The sequence below is a fragment of the Cavia porcellus genome, unplaced genomic scaffold, assembly GCF_034190915.1.
Source record: "Cavia porcellus strain 051 isolate PalLab524CR breed Dunkin Hartley unplaced genomic scaffold, mCavPor4.1 scaffold_32, whole genome shotgun sequence".
Classification (NCBI taxonomy): domain Eukaryota; kingdom Metazoa; phylum Chordata; class Mammalia; order Rodentia; family Caviidae; genus Cavia; species Cavia porcellus.
This window is the reverse complement of record NW_026947515.1, coordinates 40,994,480-41,017,618: the sequence shown is the minus strand read 5'-3', so window position 1 is coordinate 41,017,618 and position 23,139 is coordinate 40,994,480. Positions and strand designations below refer to the sequence as shown.

The window sequence follows — 23,139 nt, the reverse complement described above, 5'->3', positions numbered from 1 at the left end:
GCTATTTTGAAGACAAGCGGCATTATGGTACCCACTGCTGATTTTGTATTGTTTTGAAGTCCTGTGTCACTTGCATTAGTTTGTTTTGGTTGGTTTTATTTTTCTTGGTTGTATCCTCTTTAAAATAAAATTTTAAAAAATAGTACATGAAAAAGTAGATATTGTGAGATTTTATTTTGTTGTTGTTCTTTACTGAAGATTGAACTCAGGGCCTTTGCATGATGGGCACACAGTTCTCCATGAGCTACACTGCAGTCCTTTCTATTTTTTATTTTGAAACAGGCTATCACCAAATCGCTCCATTTGGCCTCTAACCTGAGATCCTCCTACCTCAACCTCCTGAGTTGCTTGAATTACGAATGTACACTACTGTATCCTGCAGAGAATATTTTATTTTCTGTATGTGCTACTGAGTTCACAGCAACTCACAGAGTAGGAGGGTTAAGTGATCTGGCCACAAGATCATCCTATTTGAAGACATCTATAATCACTCATATAAATTTTACCAAGTGTCAAATTCTTACCTGAAATGTTCTCCACAAATAATGACTGTCAATATTCTGTATCAGAACCATCAAATAACTGCCCGGGTATTATGTGCAGAAATCAGGCAGAAACAGAATTATAAACTTGGACAGAGGATAAAGATGATGGAAACTGAGCTCTTTAGACAGCTCTTCCTGGACTCTGCCTGAAGCCCATGGCCTACAGCATGCTGCAGCGTGAGTTGTAGGGCGTGTAGGCAGATGGGAGGGCCCCCCAGGTTCCCCAAGCTGACTATCTCCAGCACAGGGCAGAGCCTCACCTGATGGTAACCACTGTAGTCCATGTTGCCCGGGAGTTGGAACCCTGGGGCTAAGGACAGTTCCCCTTCTAACATTTCTGGTTTAATGAATTCTTCCAGATACGTCCTGCAGAGCCTCCTGTCCCAGTCGTCGGTGATATGGCCTCCATACATGATCTCACCAAACAGGTAGCGCAAATCATCATAGGGTACCTGAGAGGGGGGCAGAAAGATATCCATTCCCAGGCGGTGGGGCTGCTTGATGCGCAGGCAGAGGATAAACCATAAGCTTGGGTGACTCTTGAGATCAGGGGCAGTGTCTTATGGTTACATCACCAGGGTCTGGTGTACCAGGCATGCTTTGGGGGCTCATTAAATACTTGAAGGAGATTTATAGCACATGGTGAGGAGGGGAAAGGTGACAGCCCTCACACTATATCTCCCCTCTTTCATGGCCGCTGACTGTGACAGTGAAGTCTGGCTCTTTCTAGAAGCCCTTTAAAAATAGGCAAGTGTCAAATGGAGAAAAATGAGGACCAGAGAACTTTTCTGACTTTTTTGCTGCTAACGATGAGACTAATTCATTGCCCACTTTGAAAGTTCAGAGTGGAGGAACCACAGCTTCCATGGTGAGATTTAGAGGAGGAAGACTTTTGGGGCAAATCAACACATGAAGGGAAACTAAGGGATGATGTGATGGGGGAGTGGGCTTCCCAGAGCCCCAGGGCTGGAGAGAGAAGGCTTGCTTTCTTGGGGCACGTGGGTCTCACAGTTTTCCCCCCCACCAGGAAGAGGTGGTGCCCTGCTGAGGCTGCCTTTAGTGCAAAAACTAGGAAAGCCTTGATGATGTGAACAGTCTTTCAGATGGGAGATACTGATTGTGAACACACATTTTCTCTGAAACTGAGTTACAAAACAGAGGAAGAGGGGATACAGCAAGACTTTTTTTTCGACTTTGGAAAAGCCACACCGCAGGCAACACACTGTGAGTCCCACCAGAAGTTCCGCACCCCTGGATAGCAGAATAGGGAGCTCATGTCAGGTGAAGGTGGGGTCTCTTCCTGCCAATCTGTAGCCTGCCTGCCATGCTGAGAGTACACACAGGCGCTCTGGGGACACTGGGACACTTTCCCAAGGGACTGCCTCACACTGGGTGTGAGCCACTAATTTGGGTTCCTGAGCTTGCCTGGCTGGGTCCTCCTGCAGGTCCCGGGCTTGGCCTGCACGTCCCACTTGCGTGGCGTGGAGACTCGTGTGAGGCACCCTCCCTTGCTCTGTGCGGGATGACTCACCATCCCGAGAGCGGGCTTGCACCACTTACGTTACCTTTGCGTTGGCCTCCAGGAAGTTGTAGAGCACATGCACGGAGATGGTGAGGTCCCCAACATTAAAGGGATAGGATCGGTTCCATCCCTGGGGCCCAAACTTCCGTCTTTCCGCCACCACTGCGTGAAAGTAACAAAGAGCAAACAGGATGCTCTTAAACTCTGTCTCTCTGGAACACATCTCCAGGGTGTCCTGAAAGTGAACAACAGAAGTGTCACATGCAGTGCCCACAGTTTCCCGTGTCCAGGGAAACCGGGTGGGGTTACAGTTGGGGTTCATGCTGGATAAAGTCAGTCTTGGTTAGCATTTAAACTACAGTGAGACTGAAGGTCATATCAAGGAGAGGGGAGGGGAGGGGGACATTTGAGTTAAGTTTGCAAAAAATTGCTTATTTATTTTTACTGGTACTTTTTTAATTTTAAGGAGAAAAAAGATAAACAATGAAACTGAGTTTCAAAACATGTTAGTAGGACAATTACAACAGTTGATACACTGCATCTTGCTGTCTTCTTTGTAGTTATTAGGAGTACAGGAAAGAGGCATGATGTCCGGTCTAAACAATATTAGCACAAAACATTCAAGGAATAGAGAGAAGCTGGCTACGTAACTATCTTGTATATATAAATACTTGTATTTTCTTTTTCCTATGTGTCTGCAGCACAAAACGATTACATTAATCACAGAGTTGGTACAACTACATAATAAGCATATTTCTTTTTCAACCTCTTTCCTTCTCTCTGTCTCTTTCTCTGCCTTGTTTATATAAACGATTGATCTCCCAGTGTCCTATTACCTTTTACTTTGCTTGATAGTGATATTTCGAGTCTCATTTATAAGATAAATCATGCAATATTTAAGCTTATGTGTTTGATTTACTTCACTGAATATTATGGTCTCAAGATACATCCATTTTCCAATGAATGATCCATGTTTATCCTTTTTATGGCAGAGTAATACTCCACTGTGTACAAACATCACATGTTCTTTATCCATTCATCTGTGGATGGATACATAGGCTGCTTCAAAAATTTAGCTATCATGCTTTGTGTTGCTATAAACATAGGCATGCTTGTGTCGTTATAATGCCTTTAACGTTTTAAGGGTTAGATTCAGGTTATTTACATTAGGTTGGCTTATGGTTTGAGTTTGTACACGTGGATGTATTAATTAGTAACTATGTATTATTAGTTTGTACACGTGGATGTATTAATTAGTTTCCCTAACAAAGCTAATGAAAACAGGGCAGTGGGTCACAGGAATGTAGTGTTCTGTCTGTGTCGCTGTGCTTGGGGTGTGGCGAGGATGCCTGCAGTCCTGTACTGAAACCTGCCCTTCCTGCCTGCTAGTTACAGGACCTCGGTCTCTGGCTCGTCTGCTGGAAGAGTGGGAAACAGGGCCACAAGAGACAGAGGAGTGCGTCCCCTAGGCTCACACTGCTCCCCCCAAACTGAGCCCGGGTGAGAAAGCACGAGGCTGAGGGACCAAGAGCACAGGGGGCTTCCAGTTACAGACATGAAGCCGAGAAGATGCAGCTCCTGAAGAAGAGAAGGAAGCAGGGGCGGTGGCAGCAAACAGAAGCTTAGACTCTGGGGCAATGGTTAAGGGCAATGGTAGCAATGGAATAGAGGACAACAGCCTAGATTTTAAAGGGATAATAGGATGGCAGCTCCTGGATTCTTTGGATTGAAAAATAACCCTCTCTGGGTGAGACTTTTCCACCCAGCATGAAGTGAGATGTGGCAGGTGGCGCCCAGGAAAAGCACCTTTTCAGCTTCCACTAATTGGATTGGGTTCATTCCTGGCATTTATTTAGGAATTGGCCTCTGACTGCTTGCATGGGCAGCAACACCAGAAGGGACAGGACAGAGTGAGCTTCCAGCAAGTCTGATTTTCCCACAGAGAACCAGGGCATGATCTCTGTCTCCTTCTAACTTGTGGGTCCCTGCGATGCCTTCACTGGGTACCAAGCTTGCCACAAAGGATTGGGGATTAGAGAGCAGAGGACAAGGCCATAGTCGTACGCAGCCAAGAATTTAATAACTGCTTCCTGGATAGAGCTTCTCTCTACAGACAAGTGGGATGCTTTGCTTGTTACTTCCTACACATCCCAGAAAACCAGAGCCTGCTGAAAAATGCCTTTCAGCACAAAGACAAGAAATCTTACATTCAAATGCCAACACTGGCTAACAGTGGCATACTCACGTAAAAATCAGTTCAAAATAAGCATCCCCAAACAGCACAGCTATCGTGGAAGCAGGAATTAGGAAGAGATTAGTTCTGCAGTTTATCCTTTAAGTGGTTAAAAATGTGGCCGGAGGAGCAGAGGGAATGCTGAGCAGGGCTCTTGTCTGGGGTGCTCATGAAAGCAGAACAGGGCAGTGAAAGCTCTTGCAGCAACAGGGCACAAGATTTGTGAAGATGGGAAGGAAGCGGAGGGTAGGTGACACAGGAGGGTGAGGAGGAGAAGGGAAAGATGCTTAAGAGGTGGATACGCATGTGCACTGGTGCCCCAAGAAGAATGTCATTATTAGGTATTGCAAAAATATTGCTGGCCAGGCGTGGCTATAGATGACAGGTCTTTGCCAAGATGCCAACAGGATGTATAATGTGTGAGGCATCTGCTGCCCCCTCTGCCTCTGCCTGGGGCCCTCATAGAGGGCGACTGAGAGCATGGTTGGTTTGCCATGGGTCCTACAGAGTTCCCTCACTGTATCCTAAGGCGTTTTATCTCCCTTTCAACTTTTTAAAAATTGTGTTGAAATACATACGATACAATATTTACCATTATCACCATTCTTTAGCTGATATTATGTGCACTTACATTGCCGTGCAAGCCAATTCTTTGTGTGGCTGGTTATTTTATGATGCTAGGGATCAAACCTAGGGGTGCTTTACTACTGAGTTACATACTCATCTTTTTTTTTTTTTTAAAGTATTTTGAAACAGGGTCTTGCTAAATTGCCCAGGGTGGTCTAGAACTTGTGATGTCCTTGCTTCAGCCTCCTGAATACCCGAGATTACAGTTCATATGAAGTGATCAAGATTTGCAGGGAAAAGAGCTCAGGAACATCAGTTCAGTTCATACAAAGTGATCAAGATTTGCAGGGAAAAAAGCTCAAGAACATCTATGATTTTAAGGCAGAGCTCTGTCTGCTCAAGCCTTCTGTAAGGAACGCTGTCCAGGTAAAACCTAAGTGCATGTGTTTCTCCTACGTAGAACATAAAGGCTAGAAAATTTAAAAGTTTTGACCTCTGTACTCTGGTTCACGGTACCGAGGAGGTTCATTACGGCCTGATTAGAAAAACAGAAAAAAGAAAGAAAGATCTCCCGATAGGGAAACCTCATGTTTTCCCTGAGATACAAAGTCCAGGATGTTTTTTAACACAAACTTCAAGCCAAAATATCCCAAATCTCCTGGTGATGATCCCCCAGGCTCTGATCCAGATGATGTATGGATTTTAGAGTTAGATGGCAAACAGGAGTATAAAAGAGGCTATGGGATGTGTTCCGCTCCTAGAACTTTGTGGACACTTCCCACCCTGAGTTGGATATGCAACTCGTATGCCATGAAGTTATCATGTAGTCGGTAAAATCGATCTGCTTTTAAGTTAAAACAGACTCCAAAGGGCTGGTAGCACAGATGCTTTGCACTGGGGTTTCTGAAACTGTTGTCCTGCAGGGTGGCTATTCTTAACATTTCAATTTCAAGCCTATCTGGGACTGAGTTTCAGTTTCTGTGAAACTAGAGACTCAATGGTACTCTTATAAGATAACATCAGACAGAAAATCTCTCCAACAGCTCCTACAAGCTTCTCCTTAGATGCCAACAAAGCTTGGTGTGGCGGGGGGACTGGTGACCCTGGGCCACTCATAAATACTTCCGTGTACTCCCCTTGCCAGGAAGGTGGATGTTCCTGAGGGAGAAACAATGTAAGAAATACTGCCTTTCTGAGAAGATGAAAGAGCCTGAGCTGCAGACTTCACAGGTGCTACTTCAGATACCGGACAGGACACCCACAGGCCTGACCTGGCCTTTAAGAGCACACTCCGTAGCATGAGTCTTGGAACTGTCGGTAATGGAAATTCTCGTAATGTAGCTGACCTCTGTGTCTTGACATTCTATGTTCTCAAACTCGACTGTGCCTGAAAATCACTCAGAAGATTCGCTAAAATTCCTGGAAGATTCGCTAAAGCAGATTGCATGCCAGTGTCTGGTTCAGGAGGTTTGGAGTGGGGCCTGAGAACCTACACTTCCAACATGTTCTCGGGGGATGCTACTAGCGTGGCTTCAGAGAGATTTCGTGCAATTTCCAGCGCATCAGAACCTGGATAATGTGAACCCTCCATGGTCAAGACTTATGTAGATGGTGAGTAAAACCACTAAAACAAATGTGTGATTCCCGTGCTTAAAGGTAGGCTGCTTAGCCAATGAATACGTACGTGGGTCTATCAGATCTGTCTTATAGCCATATGCCCTCCATCTTTGAATATAAGTTAAAAGTCGACTTAGAGGAAGTCCCCCAGAAAGGCCTATAGCTGCATCCAGCAACTGGGCGCTGTATTGCACTGCGGGGTAGAGGTCAGCTGCACAGGGTGAGTATTTTACCTCCATCAGTATGATGTGCAGTCCACCTGACGCTCCACCCCACACCCGGCACTGGTTTAAGGCAGCTCTTTGGGAGGCACAGTACTCTGTCTTCCTTTCCTCCCAGGCAGTACCTGAGTGAAGTTGTCCAGGGCCTTGTGCAGGTTGGCATGCATACCCGTGGGGGGCTCGTTGGTGATCTTAATGGCGTTCTCCAGGATGCCCTGCGGAATGACGTGGCCCTCAGGGGAGGGCGCGGGCTCTGCACTGATGAAGACCCTGAATTCTGGGTGGCTGTTCTCACTGTGCTCCTCCAGCTTCTTCTCCAGGGTGCTGAGCCACTTGGCTACCAGGTGGATGTTCTGTTGGGAAGGAAGGAGCCCCATGCAGAATCTATTTAATTCTGTTAGCAATAAACAATGACTTGAAAGGCAGCTGGGGGAGGGCATTTTGATCTTAGCTTCACATAACTTTGAAAAATGCAGAAAGATAGGCATAAGATAAAATTTACAATCTGAATCATCTTTAGTGTTTAGTACATATATTTCAGTGTTCCGAGGTCCTAGGCATCCTCACATTGTTGTGGAACTGAATGCCTTTCAGTAGCAGAAATATCTTTTTTTTTTTTAAATCAGTACCTGGGATCAAACTCACGACCGCGCACTTGCAAAAGCAGGCGCTTATGCCACTGAGCTGAATCCCCAGCCCCCAGCAGAAATATCAAGCCACATCACAGAAAGTGTCTTGGGACGCCCAGTGATGGCCACCTGTTACCACTCTGCAAACTGAAACCGGTCACTTGATTTTCTTAAGATTTTTAGCATCGTGATCTCAAACATGAATGTGCATAAAGATCGCCTGGAGAACTTGCTAAAACAGATTGCACCCAGCCCAGGATTTCTGATGCTTTGTAGGTCACGTGTACAACTTGAGCATCTGCATTTCTGACCAGTTCTTAGGTGATATTGATGCCGCTTTGAGATCACACTAAGGGAGTCCAATTCATGGTTACTTCCTCATCCATTTCCCCACTTACTTGATGCTTGGATTAATAGAACCCTCAAGAGTCAGAAGGAATGCACGGTACCAGCGCTGTGGGCATGGTACTGGATTCTGGTAAGAAGTAGCAAGATTGTAGGTCCCACACACACCTACCCAATCAACACATTTCAATGCCACCCTCCAGCAATTTGAATCTATGTTGAAATTTTAAAGACACTGATTTAAACTCTTAGCTAGCTTTTCTAAGTTATCTCTCCCTCTCTGAAGACCATTCTGCTAATTATTGCCAAACTTACTCTCCTAAAATATACTGCTCATAAGACTCACGATGGCTCCTTACTTGAGTTAAACCTCTTCTGTCTGGTACTGGACCCTTTCTGCTTCCCTAAAATATGATTTTTATTTGTCTGTCTGTCTTTCCATTAAGCCTTACAATCCATTTCTTAGCATTAAACCTAATGCTAAGAATATACCTTTCACTTTGGTAACCAGAGTCACTTGTATTCCTTGCAATATGTTTCTTTGTGATGGGTAGATAAAAGCTCCTGAATAATTATTTGAGGAAGTGGATTTGCAGAGCCTTAAACACACAGATTAGCACAGAGCACACTACCAGGACCACAGCAATTTGGTTTCTGAATGCCGTTTTCTCTTCTGCAGAAAATAGCTAAAAGCAATAGATTTGAAAAGGCTTTGTATACTGTAAAGTGCCATGGAAGGGTTAGGAGGGAGGCTATGAAAATGAAGATTTGTTAAAGAACTCATTTATAATCACTGTATGAGAGCAGACGGTTTATTTGGCTGTGCAGGAAGGCGGGTTTTTTGTTCCCTAGCAGCACCAGCAAGAAACAAGTGAACAAATCCGCTGCTTGGAGTATCCCGACTTCTGCTTTGGGGCAGGGTAGGGGAAGTCAGGCTCTACTGCCCTGGGAGACAGAACTTCTGTCACCTAGAGATGGGACCCTGGGGCGGGGTCAAGGACCTGAGTTTGTCCTGCTAGGTTTACAGGCCTGAGTTTCCCAAGGCTAGGGCCTAGGAACCCCACCCACAGCAATTACAGCAGGTTAGGAAGAGCGGCCACAGATGAGCCTGGTCTCATACTCAATTTATGAGAAACAGCCCTCTCTCATGAGGGTCCTCCGGCAGCGTTTCCCAGAGTGGTGTGGGGTCTCATAATAGGTGTTAGATCCATTTGGGAAACTCTGGGTTGAACAAGATATTTATACCACAGGATTCTCAGAGCCATTCACCTTATGGATATTCACCTATGGATATTGTTCACTTACGGATATCATTGAAAATTGTCTTGAAAGGGACACAAGAAGTATGTTTTTCCTTTTATCCTCTCCAGACTCTCAGGTTCTTAGGCTTGGGAACACTGTCTCATAAGACTCCAGTCTAGTCCAGTTCAGTATATCAGGGTACTTTAAAAATTTTTTTTTTAATTTTACTTTAAAGAGATTAAGACAAAAGAGGACAGATCAAAGCAGATCATAACAATGTAAGCAACATAGTACTTCACCACAAGACAACCATAATGTCTCTTTCTTTGAGATAGTTGAGCATAACTTCACATATAATAGTATTAAACATAATAAAATAGTATAAAGCTATTCAAGAGAATGAAACCATTACAGGGCATTCAGAACCAAATAACAGAAAATGAACAATGTCTACATAGTATAAAACCATTCCAGAGAATGAAACTATTATAGGGCATTCAGAACCAAATAGCAGAAAATGAACAATGACTACTATATTATCTCATTTTCCATAAAAAATTTGTTTATGCTACCACACATATTAAAATCCAGCAAGACACAACATGGTAGAACCAATGGAAACAGAAAAACAAAAGCATGGTAGGACTTCAGAGTAAGATGATATTAAATCAGCACTGGCCATTATTAATGTCTTGTTTTCTTCAAAATAGCTGTTCATACCATCACACAAATAAAATCAAACAAGCCAGAATAAAACCATTCCAACTAATGAATGAAAACATTATAAGGCTTCAAAGCAATGTAATGGGGAATCATGATTCCCATAAACTCTTATGTACTCTTACCATTTCTTACACTAGGGAGACTATACGATTTTATACATGTGAGTTTGATATATTTTGCTTATGAGTATGGTCTCAAGTTGCATCCATTTATTTATAAATATCTCAATGTGATCCTTCTTTATAACTGAGTAGAACTTCATTGCATAAAAAAACCACAACTTTTTTATCCATTCCTCAGTTGATGGACACTTAGGTTGTTTTCAAGATCTGGCTGTTACAAACTGTGCTGCTATAAACATGGGTGCACATGTATCACTGTGGTATGATGTTTTCAGTTTATCAGGTTATTCTTAAAAAATCAGATGGCCACGATTCTTAAGGAGTGATATTGCAAACCAGCAGAGACCTTTTGTATCTGTCAGCACTTTACTGTTTGGGCAGATCAAATCCACTGCACAATCAGATGTTTCATTCAGGAGGAGAGGAAGGAATCCAGGTTGTGTGATGCTCACCAGGATAAACAACTGGTCACCTTTGAACTAAATCTGTGAGAGCTCTCAGAATCTACAACAGCAGAAAATACGGGGTTCCTGGGTGGTCAGGAAGAGGAAACTCCTGCTCGTTGTGTTAGTGGGCTTTTGGGAGCCAGCAGCACAGTGCCAGAAATGCTCTGATCTCCAGGCTGAGGGGCTGGTTCTCTAAGGCACCCGGGTTCAGAATGGGGGAGGTGGTCACAGCTCCCAGCACCTAGGAGGAAGCAGGGAATCCAGCTGTTGTCCTCTTTTCTCTTGGGATTTCTCTTGCTTCCTGAAAAGCAGTCCCAGGGAACTGTAGATCCCTGCACTGCTAGGCTCCCAATAAATAACAAGATAATGAAGGATGGAGACTAGCAGTAACATGTGGAGCAGAGTAATCAGGAGATAGATGAAGTTCTCGGCAATGAAAGCCAGTCTGGGGTGAGAATGATTAGGTTTTGCACTTCATCTTTCTTTAATTTCTTCATTGATTCTTTAAGCTAAAAGGTTTTTTTCCCCTTCAGTATTGGAGATTGAATCCAGGGCCTCACACATGCTTGGCAAATGCTCTATATTTAAGCTACCCATTCAGTCCCTTTCAAATGGATCTTTGTCCCTGAGTGAGAGTCTCACTAAATTGCCCGCCTGACCTGGAACTTGAAGTTCCCCTGTCCCCCTTTGAGTAAGCTTGGATTGCAGGCATGTGCCACCATGCTGGGTCCAACAGGCTTTTATTGAGCATCTATTAGGTTTAAGGTAGTCTGTTGAGGAAAGGTACATAAGGAACATCACTTTCTTAAGGAAATTTAGTGAAGGACAAATCATATAACAAATCATGTCATCACAGCGATGGGTGACACTCTGATAGAGCTGATGGTAGAGTGTTATCAGAGATACGAGGAGAAAGCCAATTATTCTGCCATAGTCCCGTGTGAGTTGCATGAAGGATGATTAAGAGAACAGGTTTTATAAAAAGAGTTGTGACTTTTCCCCCTCTTGCAACTGTTTGGAGAAATTACCAGCAGTAGACTTTCCAGATTCCCAAACACTTAATGTGACTTTTCAGTGAAGAGGTGGGAGCGGCCCCCATGTTTCATCATGCATACAACCAAAAACATGTAACACAGTAGAAAAGAGCTAAGAAAGTCCACAACATTTATGGGAAGGAATCTGCGGCTGAGAGGACCCACTGCTATGGCCTTCAACTAGATGCCACCTTCTAAAACACTCATCAAAGTGGAAATCACTTCCTTTTGTGAGCAGACTGTTTACACTAGAGAGTTCAGTAGAGCAGGTGAGTGGGATGGAGAGTTACGTAGTGGAGGTGGCGGGGGAAGAGGATGTGTGTGGGGGTGCTGGAAAAGAGAAGATAAAGATGTGAAGGAAAGGTTGGGTGAAAGTGGGCATGCACAAAAGTTAGACAGGAAGCCTAACTAGACAGTAGGTTAAGAACAACCCAGATCAGGAGAGGGGGGCATACCTGCAAAATAACCCAGTGGCCCTTCTTGGCGGCCAGGTCCAGTGCAGCTTCAGCCACCACCTCTTGTCCTTGCCCCAAGGACACATTGTGAAAGTTCCGATTGTTGAAGGTATAGCCGAGTTTTCTTCCTAAAACATGGAGCATGGAGTCATTAGGATCATTTCTTTAGCCTAATGATTTGTTTAATGTTCCTAGGGAAATATGCAGCTCCACACCACCCCCAAAGCTGGCGGGATGCTGGTCCTCTCCTGTGTGGCTCCCGTCTGAAGTCCACGACACTACCAAGTGCTGGTGTTGAAAAGATCAAAGAACAAGCAAGCAAGTGGGTGTGCTTTGTGCTCTGAATGGGGCTGGGGATTTAGCTCAACGGCACCTGCCTTGCAAGCAGGTGGTCGTGAGTTTGATCCCTGGTACTGATAAAAAACAAAAAAGACAAAAAAAACTTTAATGTTATGTCTCTTCCATACGAGCATTGCTAATTAAAGGGCTCAGTTGCACAGGTGTGAATGTTTTATTGTATGTGTCTGGATAAACTTTTGAGAACAAAGACAAAGGCATTACCACAAAAAACAAAACATCATAATCATCCCTTTAAAGCAAGGCCAATCCCCATGAGTGTATCTCGAAATCCAAAGAAACCTTAACACAAAAAATGGCCTTAATATAGAAAACCAATTCTGCTTACACGTTAGCTATTAGCCCAATCCAATAAAGATTAGAGAAAATATACACATTCTTTAGATAAAAGGATTATACAAATGTATATCCCAAAGGAATCATCGAGTAATTTTTCTAGGAAGGTGAAGTAGTTAAGAAATTTTAAAAAATAAAAAAATAAAAATCTGTACTCAAAATATGTATTCTAAGAGGAAATAAAATTATATTTGTGCAAGAAAGGTTTTGGAAAAAAAAGCCTATTAAAATTGGATTTTTCTTTTAAATACCGAAAGAAAATGTATGGATTTTCCTTCAAGTGAACAGGACAAGCAAGATGATGACTTTCTGTATTGAGAAACGGTTATTGCAGATTCAACTGAGATGAACCCCCAAAACACTTTTATTAAACTCTATAAATCCTACCTGGCAATGCATTTGATGTCAGCTTTAAAACTGGGGCGATAAACAACTAATTCCAGAGAAAACACCAGGATAAAAGGTGCTGGGATTATTACAGGGCTTCTGTGACACTTTTACCACAAAAGAGCCTTTTTACTTTCATTATTAGTGAGAGGGACCTATGCAGGAAGAAGCACTTAAGATTAGTTTAAAAACCCCAGAGTGGAGTCAGAGGGGCAAAGCCTGGCTTCGCAGAGCCAGCTGGACTCATTCTGCATCAGTGTGGGCTCGAGGTGTGCCGGTGAGGATGAGAGGAAAGAAATGGATCTTGCAAACACTGAGAAAGAGAAAAATGGGTGGGATTCTCACGGCCTCACCACTTAACAGACACGACGGGTCACGTGGGAGGCTCACAGGGTGCGAGGTCAGCTTGCAGAAGCTTCCATTTGCAACTCTGAGGTTATCAAAATACCTTCTGCGTCATGCCTGAGCCTCTCACCTTCATATTGTTCTGTTACCCCCTCACCTCCACTGTCTGTGACACGTCTCTACCTTTTGGACTTCTCTTCCAGCTCTCCAGATGGTCCAGGTGTCACCTGGAATCCTAGTAAATCCCCTTGACCTCCTCCTAGAGGGCTTTATCTCCTCTTGTTCTCTGAGGACCCTGTAACACCGTTCCCTAAATCCCATCTCTGTATTTTAAACATCTTTCTGTCTACTCTCTTCTCTGGAACATGAAGTGATAAATTTATTTCATCACAACGAATAATACTCCATGTATCCTAAAGCAAATCTCTAAAGACTACACTTGGCCCCATCTAATCTCCATGTATGTGTTTATTCTTGGTACTTGGGATTGAATGTAGGATCTTTCCTTTGATCTATATCCCTGATGCTTTAAAAAAAATTTTTTTTGAGAGAAGCTCTAAGTCAGTAAGTAGCCCAGACTGGTCTCAAACTTTTGATTTTTTTTACCTCTGCCTCCTAGACACGTGCCACCATGCCTGGCTCTAATTCACTTTTAATTGCCTCTTGAAAAGAGAATGGGGCGAGGCCCATTAAAAAAGTGACTTGACGTAAAGTATTGATAATCCGGCTGCAGAGATACAAGAGCTACAGCAGGCTTGCACAACTCCAAGAGGGATCATTATTCTAACCAGAGGGAACATCAGAGAGAGAAAAAGCAGGCAGCAGAAGCCAAAGGTGAGACGCACAGCTTCTTCTGATCATAAAATAGAGGGAGCGGAATTCATTTTGTCAAAGCCAGGTGCTTGCAGAGAGGAGGAAGGAGCCCAGCCCAAGCAAGAGAAAGAAGGGCTGGGGGATGAGGGGGACGCCTGTTACTGCAGAAGGGGAGAGGATCCGAAGGAAGGAGCCTCTGAGGACAGATGCAGTATCAGTGTCCCTAAAGTGCCCTTTGGGGCTGCTGTCCTTTAACTTTTCAAAGTCTATTCACGTGTGAGATTCATTTTTTCAGAGGAACTCGAGGAGGTAGGTGTTGGGAGCCGCAGCCCCGAGCCCGGTCGCCTCACTTGGCGGACGTGAGGCCTGTAGTAAAGAGTGAGGCCTGAGGTAAATTACCCCTCCCATCGAATATGTTAGTTTCCTGCTTACCGCGTAAACAACCCGCTCAACAATATAGTCTGCCTGGCAACTGATGATGTTAGCCAATCAGCTTGCCTTGCTTACTTTAACATGATTGGACACTGTACCCGTATATATACCGGTGCCACCCCTGGGCGGAAGTAGAAGCCAGATAGAAGCCCGAAAGTAAAAGCCCAAAAGGAGCCGCGGAGAGCGGACCGGTAGAGGCTTTGGGGCAGGCTGAAGCACAAAAGGAGCCGCGGGGAGCGGACCAAAGGAGGCTTCAGCTGGGAGAACCCAGGGCAGGCTGTACGGAGAAGGAAAATAAAAAGAAAAGGTTGTCCACTACCAGACTGTGTCGTGTGTCCTTCCTGCCGGCCGGGAGCGGACATCGACATTTGGTGGCCCGTACGGGGACTGATCACCCCCGCGACGTGGAAGTGGACAACGCTCCAGTACAGAGCTGCGAGACAGGTGAGTTGGGGATAAGCCTGGGCTCTGGGTGGCGCGCACCTACAGGGCTTTTAGACTCCCCTCAGGCTCACGCGTAAGTGGCGGATTCCTTGGGCCTCACGCGGTGAGTAACATATTAAAAAATGGGAAACATGCTAGGTAGCGGCACTAAGAGCGAGGGTGGTTGTGGAGAAAGCTCTCAAGAGCTTACAAAAGTATGCAGGGTATCTGAGCAGGCCCAGTCAGGGAGCTCCCGAGAGGTGTCTGTCAAGGGGAACAAGGATGCTAAGGAGGAGGACGGGGCTCTAGCCTCGGAGTCGTCTGACTCCGAGGACGAGGGAAAGTTAAATGGCAAGGAGGCCAAAGAGACCAGCTGTCAGGAGCCTAAGTCGCTCAATAAGGAGTCGCAGGGCTCTTTTCCAGCGTTGCCCCGCGAATTGCGCTCTGCTCAACCTGGTCTGCGGAGGAGTAGAGAGCTCCTGAGCGCTCCCCGGCGCGAGAGGGAGGCGAAGCCTTCCGCCCCACCTTGGGGGCCGTTTCCGGAGGCGATCCCTCGCCGCGGGGCGGCCGCCCGGGAGCTCCCTTCCTCTTCGCCAGAACAGGAAGTGATGCACGGGCCCCCATTTTCCGCCCAATCACGGCCGCTGTCTTATGCTCCGCCGCCGGCAGGTCGGTATTTTTACAGGCGGCTTTGGCAGGGGGGACGCTTGTCTCATGAGGTACATCCACCTGGGATAGATAGTGGCCCCTACGAGATATTTCCTGTACAAGTAGCTATGGGCCAGGGACGCAATGTATGGGAGCCTTTTGAGATAAAGCAGATTAGAAAACTTAAAAATGCAGTTACAACCTTTGGGCCGACTGCGCCTTACACCATTGCCATGCTGGAGAATCTGTCTTCTGGGCCCCTCACCCCCGCGGACTGGATTCAGCTGGCAAAGGCCTGTCTGCCCTCGGGCAGTTACCTGGATTGGCGAGCCTGGTATGCAGAGTTCTCTGCCGAGCAGGCTGAGAAAAACGCCAATCGGGGAGACCGGGGGTGGAACAAGAGAATGCTTGTGGGAGAGGGTCGGCGCGCTGATGGTCAGACTCGGTTCCCCGGCGCTCTCTGGCGGGGAGGAGATAGAGAGCCATCCGCTCCGCCCTAGAGCTCTTTTCTAAAAGCGGCTCCCCGCCGAGAGGCCGCCACAGGAAACCCTCCCTTCCCTCAGCCGGCACAGGAAGTGACGCCCCGTTTCACTCTGTCGCGACCGCAGTCTTATGACGTCGCGCCGCTGGGCAGACGATATTTTCATGGGCGGCTACTCTGCCGAGCAGGCTGAGAAAAACGCCGGTCGAGGAAAAAGGGGCTGGGGATTTAGCTCAGCGGCTTAAGCGCCTGCCTTGCAAGTGTGCAGTTGTTAGTTCGATCCCTGGTACCAATAAAAAAAAAAAAAAAAAAAAAAAAAAAAAAAAAAAAACAAAAAAGATAAAAATAAAAAATAAAAAATAAAAAACAAAAAGGGGGAGTAGGCCAAGGCCTGGCCCCAAAGGCACGATTATCCATGGCACTATTCACACACAATTTTTTAAATTTAAATAATGATAATCGCTCCCCAGCTGTGGAGCACTGCAACCCTTCCCCCAACCATAAAGGGTGGGTGAAGTGGAAAGATGTCCTGACAGGACAATGGATGGGCCCGGATCCAGTGGTCAGCTGGAACCGAGGCGCGGTTTGTGTTTTCCCACAGGAATCGGGACGAGAACCACTGTAGATACCGGAGAGACTGACACGGACAACAAAGCCCTCGACTAAAGATCAGACCTGCCCTACTGGAGATCCATCACAGACCAACCAACAAGATGAATAGAAATAGCGGTAGCCCAAAATAGACAAAAAGATCCTCAGGCATATGCATGGCTCGCTCGCCTAGCCTACGACCGAGTCTAGGGACGGTGAGCTTCCCACACTCCTCCTCTAAAAAATTATGATATAGCAGGGTAGGTGAGTCAATGACGGGTAAGAGCGTGCCTCCCCAGCATGACTCGACCTAAGCCAGGCCCTACCCCATCCTGCACGTAAGCCGCTGGACTGTTAGATGCTGCCCAGGTCTAAATTTCTCTCCGAGGGGATTTCTTTACGGAGAGAAAATGAGTACAAGCTTGTGTACATCCAGGTTCCGTCCAGTTTGTGCCTGGCCCTAGAAAAAGGACGAGGGCCTCAGGGCCTTGGCAGACCATGGGACGGCCGACCAGGGTCTAAGCCAAGGACCTACGGTGGGCCTACACATAGGGCATAAGCCTCTGCACCCAGTCCAGAAAGGGCTACGATGCGCACATTCATAAAAAATAAAAAAGGGGGAGATGTTGGGAGCCGCAGCCCCGAGCCCGGTCGCCTCACTTGGCGGACGTGAGGCCTGTAGTAAAGAGTGAGGCCTGAGGTAAATTACCCCTCCCATCGAATATGTTAGTTTCCTGCTTACCGCGTAAACAACCCGCTCAACAATATAGTCTGCCTGGCAACTGATGATGTTAGCCAATCAGCTTGCCTTGCTTACTTTAACATGATTGGACACTGTACCCGTATATATACCGGTGCCACCCCTGGGCGGAAGTAGAAGCCAGATAGAAGCCCGAAAGTAAAAGCCCAAAAGGAGCCGCGGAGAGCGGACCGGTAGAGGCTTTGGGGCAGGCTGAAGCACAAAAGGAGCCGCGGGGAGCGGACCAAAGGAGGCTTCAGCTGGGAGAACCCAGGGCAGGCTGTACGGAGAAGGAAAATAAAAAGAAAAGGTTGTCCACTACCAGACTGTGTCGTGTGTCCTTCCTGCCGGCCGGGAGCGGACATCGACAGGTAGGAAGGTATCTTAGGGAGAAGAAGGTGCAGCAGAGTGAAAATAAATGAGCAAATGAGGAAAAACGGCTCATCTGGGAAGCAGGTGGTAGGAAACGACAGAGAAGAAACATACAATGAAATCAAGGCTCACAGATTCATCAAAGATGCAAGGACGAACAGAGTGGAGGGCGGTGATTTCACACGAAGGCGGAGACCAGGAAAGTGGGTACAAGTTCCTCGTCCTCCCCCTCCTCTTTCACAGATAGGAAGAGAAATCTTGGAGGACACTCAGTGACCCAAAAGAACAATAGAAATAGGGGTCCCTAACCAAAAGTCAGCAGGTGAAGGAGCTGTTTATGTGTATGTGCATTTTGTTTTCGACGGAAGAGGGTGAAGGAAGGATTGACAAACACGTCTCTATGCTTGGGTTTTGCAATCCTATCCAGTATTAGGAACTGTCATGGCAAAACGAATGGAGAAACGCAGGGGTTAAGAACATAAATCAAATGACCAACGATGGGAAAAGAGTCTAAGCTTTTAAAGAGGCTGTGGAGAGGTAAAATGAACTGTCTGATACAAACACTGAGCAAACAAACCAGGGAGAGTGACTTCCCTTAATACAGTGGGGTCAGGGAAGGTGGGCTAAGTGTTTGGAGCAGGCCTGTGGAGTCCAAATTTGAAGCTAGGAGCTCATCAGGCAACTTGATTATACTCGAGATGTGAGAAGCATGTACATCTTCAGAATATATGTTTTAAATGGGTGAGTTAGAAAATAAATCAAACCATCCGGAACGTATAAAGGGAGGGTGCGAGACAGGGAGAAGGCACAGGTGCCCCCATAAACTTTAGTTGATGAATAGCAATATTGTTGCTGGACGTATGCATTAAGATTAAGCCAAGGACAATTCTGAGATAATGCATTCAGAGACAAATAACCAATGATGTTCAGGAAGGGTCAGCTTGCCTAAGATGACAGTGAGCATCCAACTATGTGATGCAGTAGGCAGAGGTCAATTGGCTAGGAACAGTAAGAAATTGCTCATAAACAGAGTAAATGAAAGCTTCTAAAAGGGAAAACATTGAATAAAAACGAAGAAACTAGAATTTACCTGTATGAAAGGAGTACAATCTGCCTTGGAAGACTTATAGAACTATAAAAATGTGAAAGCTAAGATAACAGTCCTTGTGATATTCATTCATTTGTTGCTTAATTCATTCAATGAATATTTGCTGGGGATAGTATCTGTGCTGGCTACAAGGAGGATCCAGTAAGAAAAGATGTTAAACCAAATGATGTGGTTTCTCACCTCAAGGATGTTGGTCACAAACGGGCCGACACACAGAAGTTAAAACAGAACGATTAAATTAGAAATGTATTAAGCATTCTGATGCAAATGTATTGAGAGCTATAAGTATGTGTAATAGAGAACCAAATGGCCTTGCCAGGAGGAGGTCAGGAGAGACTGATCTTTGAAGGATGAACAGGTCTTGGCTGTTGAAGTTGTTTCACGTAAAAGGAACCATCTGCAAAAGTGCCCTAGTTCAGGAAGTTTCTACAGTATGACTAAAGAGCTACAAAGACCACTTAGCTAGAGTAAAGTGAAAATGTGGGAAAGGAAAATCCAAAGCTTGAAAGAAAGGCCTGGGTCTGTGGGACACACTGATCTCATTAGTGACCCTGGACGTAACTTTTAGGATAATTGGAAGCAGGACATGATTGAATGTGAGATTTAGCAAGATGGCTCAGGATGCAGCTTGGTAACAACTACAGGTGAGTTAAGGGGTTGTTTTAATGTTGGTGATTCAGACTAGCATCCAACCGAAAATAGAGACACTTAGGACTAGAATTCTTGAGACTCAGTTCTCACATGACGCAGTTGGTGTATAGCGATTGTGTTATCAAAAATAATCAGGCAACTTTCTGGTACGAAAGAAAGATGTGACTTCTCCTTGAAATGACCCCCTGAGAGTTGAGCAGGTGAATGGGGAACACCTACAGGTAGACACAGAACATGAAATTTTAGGACACAAGGCAGAGAAATATCCTAAAGTTTCTAGGGAAGTAAAAATGGGTTATCAAACATGAAGCAGGAGGAAAATAATACTAATGAAATATGACCACTCATGTACAAAACTGGCTTCAGAAGACAACACAGCCATTTATCCCAACTTCTAAGCAAAAATCGTCTTGGAACTAGAAAAAATATCAAATGATTACATTGGGAAAATTAAGACATTTTTGGCATACAAAGATTAGAAATGTTATTTCAATCCTTTTCTGATGATTTGTTCTAGCAAAATAAAGACAAAAAATAAGAAACAAAAAATGTGTGATAAAAAAGACATTAAAGCTAATACTATATCAAGAAAATACATTCCTAGAAGGCTTTCAAGAAAGCTGAAATACAGTTTATCTGTATTAGAAAAGAATGCCAGTGGGCTCTAGGAAAAATCTTGTCAAGAAGATTAGAGTGGATTCCTCGCAACGAGCAGAATGAATAAGAAATTAGAGATTATGCTGAATGGAACAGTCACTTCTTTTTCTAAGAAAATAAAAAAGTAATTTGCAGCTCCAGGAAAAACTGAAAGCTAGAAAAAAAATCAACATTTACATATGAAGCAAACTGAAATTTTACATGATTTTAAACCTCTGTGCTGAGAACATTCTTCTCTGAAGGCTCTTATAGATTATGGCACTGAATCAAAACGAAGGAAATGTAATCTCAGACACTCTTGGCTCTGCAACAGATAACGTATTTATATTCATTAGGACATAAATGTTATTCATTGGTTTTTAAATTTAAAAATTAATGTTTAGAAAAGGATTAATCATAGTAACCGAAGAATGTGAATTTATTCTTATCTGAAAATTAAAACGTATGTGACAAATGTTACAAAATGGAAACCTCAGTTTACAGAGAGGAAGAAAAGAGAAAGGATCTAAAATTCATAGGATAAAATTTAAATTTTGGGGCTGGGGACATAGCTCAGTGGCATAAGCGCCTTCCTGCCAAGTGCAAGGGCCTGAGTTCAATTCCCAGGACAAAAAAACAAACAAACAAACAAAACAAATTAGGTCTTGCAAAAAGTACTCAAGTTACAACATATCCAAAAGAGAAATTAAATATTTTAATACAGATATAAAAATATGGGAGTTGTTTACCATTAATTATATAACATAAAGGAAATAAAATATGAGAAAGAAACAAATTACTGAAATACATTCAAAGAGAAATTGAAAATCTGAACAGAACTGGGAAGGAAATTGAACAAGTAATGTAAACACCTCCTACTTGGATAAATTCAGACCCAGAAGGCTGCATCACTGAGTTTTACCAAACACTCAGGAGACTTAATACCAGTTACTACGGGTTGGGTGTCCCCAGGAATTCATGTGTCTGAAGGCTTGGTTTCCATGATGATGGGACGGGAGGAGCTGTGGAACCTTTGTGAGCTGGGGCCTCGTGGGAGGTCCTTGGGTCCTGAGGGCCCTGGTCTAGAAAGTGATTGTGTGACCCTGGAGCTTGGAGAAAGTTCTATGAAAACGAGCTAGGCTCACTCGCTGTGTGACACTCCTTATATACAGGCTCCTGTCACCCACCCTGGGACTTCTGCCAGAGCCTGAACTGTGCTGCTTAGACCTTCAGCCTCCAAAAATGAGAGATAAATAAACCTCTTTCTTAATAAAGTTATTATTTTGTTGTAATGATGAAAAGTTAATGCACTTACCCTTTATACAAATACACAACAACAAAAAAAGAGAAAGGAAAGCTTCTCAACTCAATCTGACCTACAGATTATCATTAGACATAATATAGACATATTGTTTTAATATAGACAAAAACACCCAAATGAAATTAAGTAAGTAGATCAATATCTTTCATGAATATATTCTCAAAAAATATTAGCAAATAAAATCTAGTAATATATAAAAAGTATTATGTGACCAATTGAGACCCTAGGAATCCAAGTTTATTTAATTTTTAAAAATCAGTTGATATAATATTCTGTCTTAATAGGATAAAGGAGAAAAGATTATCCTCTCACTATATGCAGAACAAGGATCTGAGAAAATCTAACACTTCTAATAATAAAAGTGTTCACAATAAAAAACCTCGGTAAACTAGAAATAGTCTGAAACCTCCTCCATCCAAGAAAGGCTACCAGTGCGAACTACATAGCTGCTGTCACATGTAATGACAAAGATTGAAAATTTCCCCGAAGATCTGGCACAAGAAACAGTTACTCTAATTTGTAGAAATTGACAAGAAGATCTTAAATTTTATATGGAAATATGAGCCCCACTCACAGGTACCACAAATAATCTTGAAATAAAAAAGAGTACACACTTTCTGATTTCAGAACAACACAAAGCTACAGTATGAAGACTCTTAAGGATGTAAAGATATATATCTGTTAATGATGTATATATATATGCGTGTAAATCAATAGAATATAATTAATAGTGTAGAGAGAAGCTCTTCCATTTATGGTCAATTTAATTTTGACAAGGCTTCTAAGATAATTCATTCAGTAACAATAATCTTTTTAACAAATGCTACAGGGGCAGCTGTGTATCTGCACCTAAATGAAAAAGTTGCAGCTTTTCCTTGTACTATATATAAACATTAACTGAAAAAGAATCATAGACCTAAATGCAACAGCTAAAAAGAAATCTCTTAGAAGAAAACACAGGCTAGTAATCTTTGATACTTTGAGACAGACAAGGGTTACTAAAACACAATATCAAAGCACAATTGGCCACAGGAGGAAAAAAAACCCCTTAGATTTCAAAAATGTTAAAAACTTTTCTGCTTAAAAAAATGAACAGAGTATTTGCAGAACTTCGTAAAGCTAAAGACTATGTCACCCCTGTGATTGCAAAAGGGTCTGGCTATACAGTTCAGGTTGGCCTTGAGCTCATTTTGGAACCCAGGCTGGTCTCAAGCTCATAGCAATCCTCCTGTGTCAGCCTCCGGAGTGCTGGGATTACAGGCATGCATCACCACACCTGGCTGAAGGTGTTAAAGGTTATTATGCAGTGCAGACTGGCTTTGAACTGTTCTGTAGCCCAGGCTGGCCTCCATCAAAACCCTATCTGTAACGAGTCATGTGATGTTAGTAATAACGCTCTTAAGATAGTTGACGTCAAAGAATTCAGCCTGCCTTCCCATGAGCCAGTGGCAACCACAGGTCAGGAAAAAAGCCAAGAAGTCAGCCTGCCTTTCCTGTGAGCCAGTCAGCACCTGAGCTGAGAGACAGAAGAGGCCCCTCCCTGATCTGCCCCCCACAACTTGTCAGCAACCAGCTGATTCAGAGGAACACAGACGGAGAGAATGGCAACTGAGGTACAAAAACAACTTAAAGCTTGTATTGACTGACTTTGGAGGACTGGGGCTGGTATCTGAGCATCTATTTAGAGGATAACAATATGCCAGTAGCAACTATGGGGGATTTCCTCCTGTCTGGTTTTTGAAATTTGATACTGTTCTCATTGTTTTGTTTTGTTCCATTTTATTGTTTTATTTTATTC

At 44.0% G+C, this 23,139-nt stretch overlaps 1 protein-coding gene and 1 long non-coding RNA gene across 3 annotated transcripts in view; one reads left to right on the top strand and one right to left on the bottom strand.

Moving 5' to 3' along the window:
* Positions 1-23,139, bottom strand: part of Dnah9 (dynein axonemal heavy chain 9) — a 365,933-nt gene that overhangs the window by 22,736 nt on the left and 320,058 nt on the right. For both annotated transcript variants that reach the window (XM_063242417.1, XM_063242418.1), the window contains exons 62-65: positions 11,702-11,829; positions 6,831-7,058; positions 2,111-2,302; positions 806-997 (exon numbers count right to left, since the gene is read on the bottom strand). In XM_063242417.1, coding sequence (XP_063098487.1) covers positions 806-997; positions 2,111-2,302; positions 6,831-7,058; positions 11,702-11,829 — 740 coding nt within the window. The remainder of the gene's footprint in view (positions 1-805; positions 998-2,110; positions 2,303-6,830; positions 7,059-11,701; positions 11,830-23,139) is intronic.
* On the top strand, positions 837-12,193 carry LOC134474422 (uncharacterized). Its single transcript, XR_010045294.1, has 3 exons — positions 837-973; positions 6,012-6,478; positions 11,897-12,193. It is a non-coding gene; the product is annotated as an uncharacterized LOC134474422 (long non-coding RNA).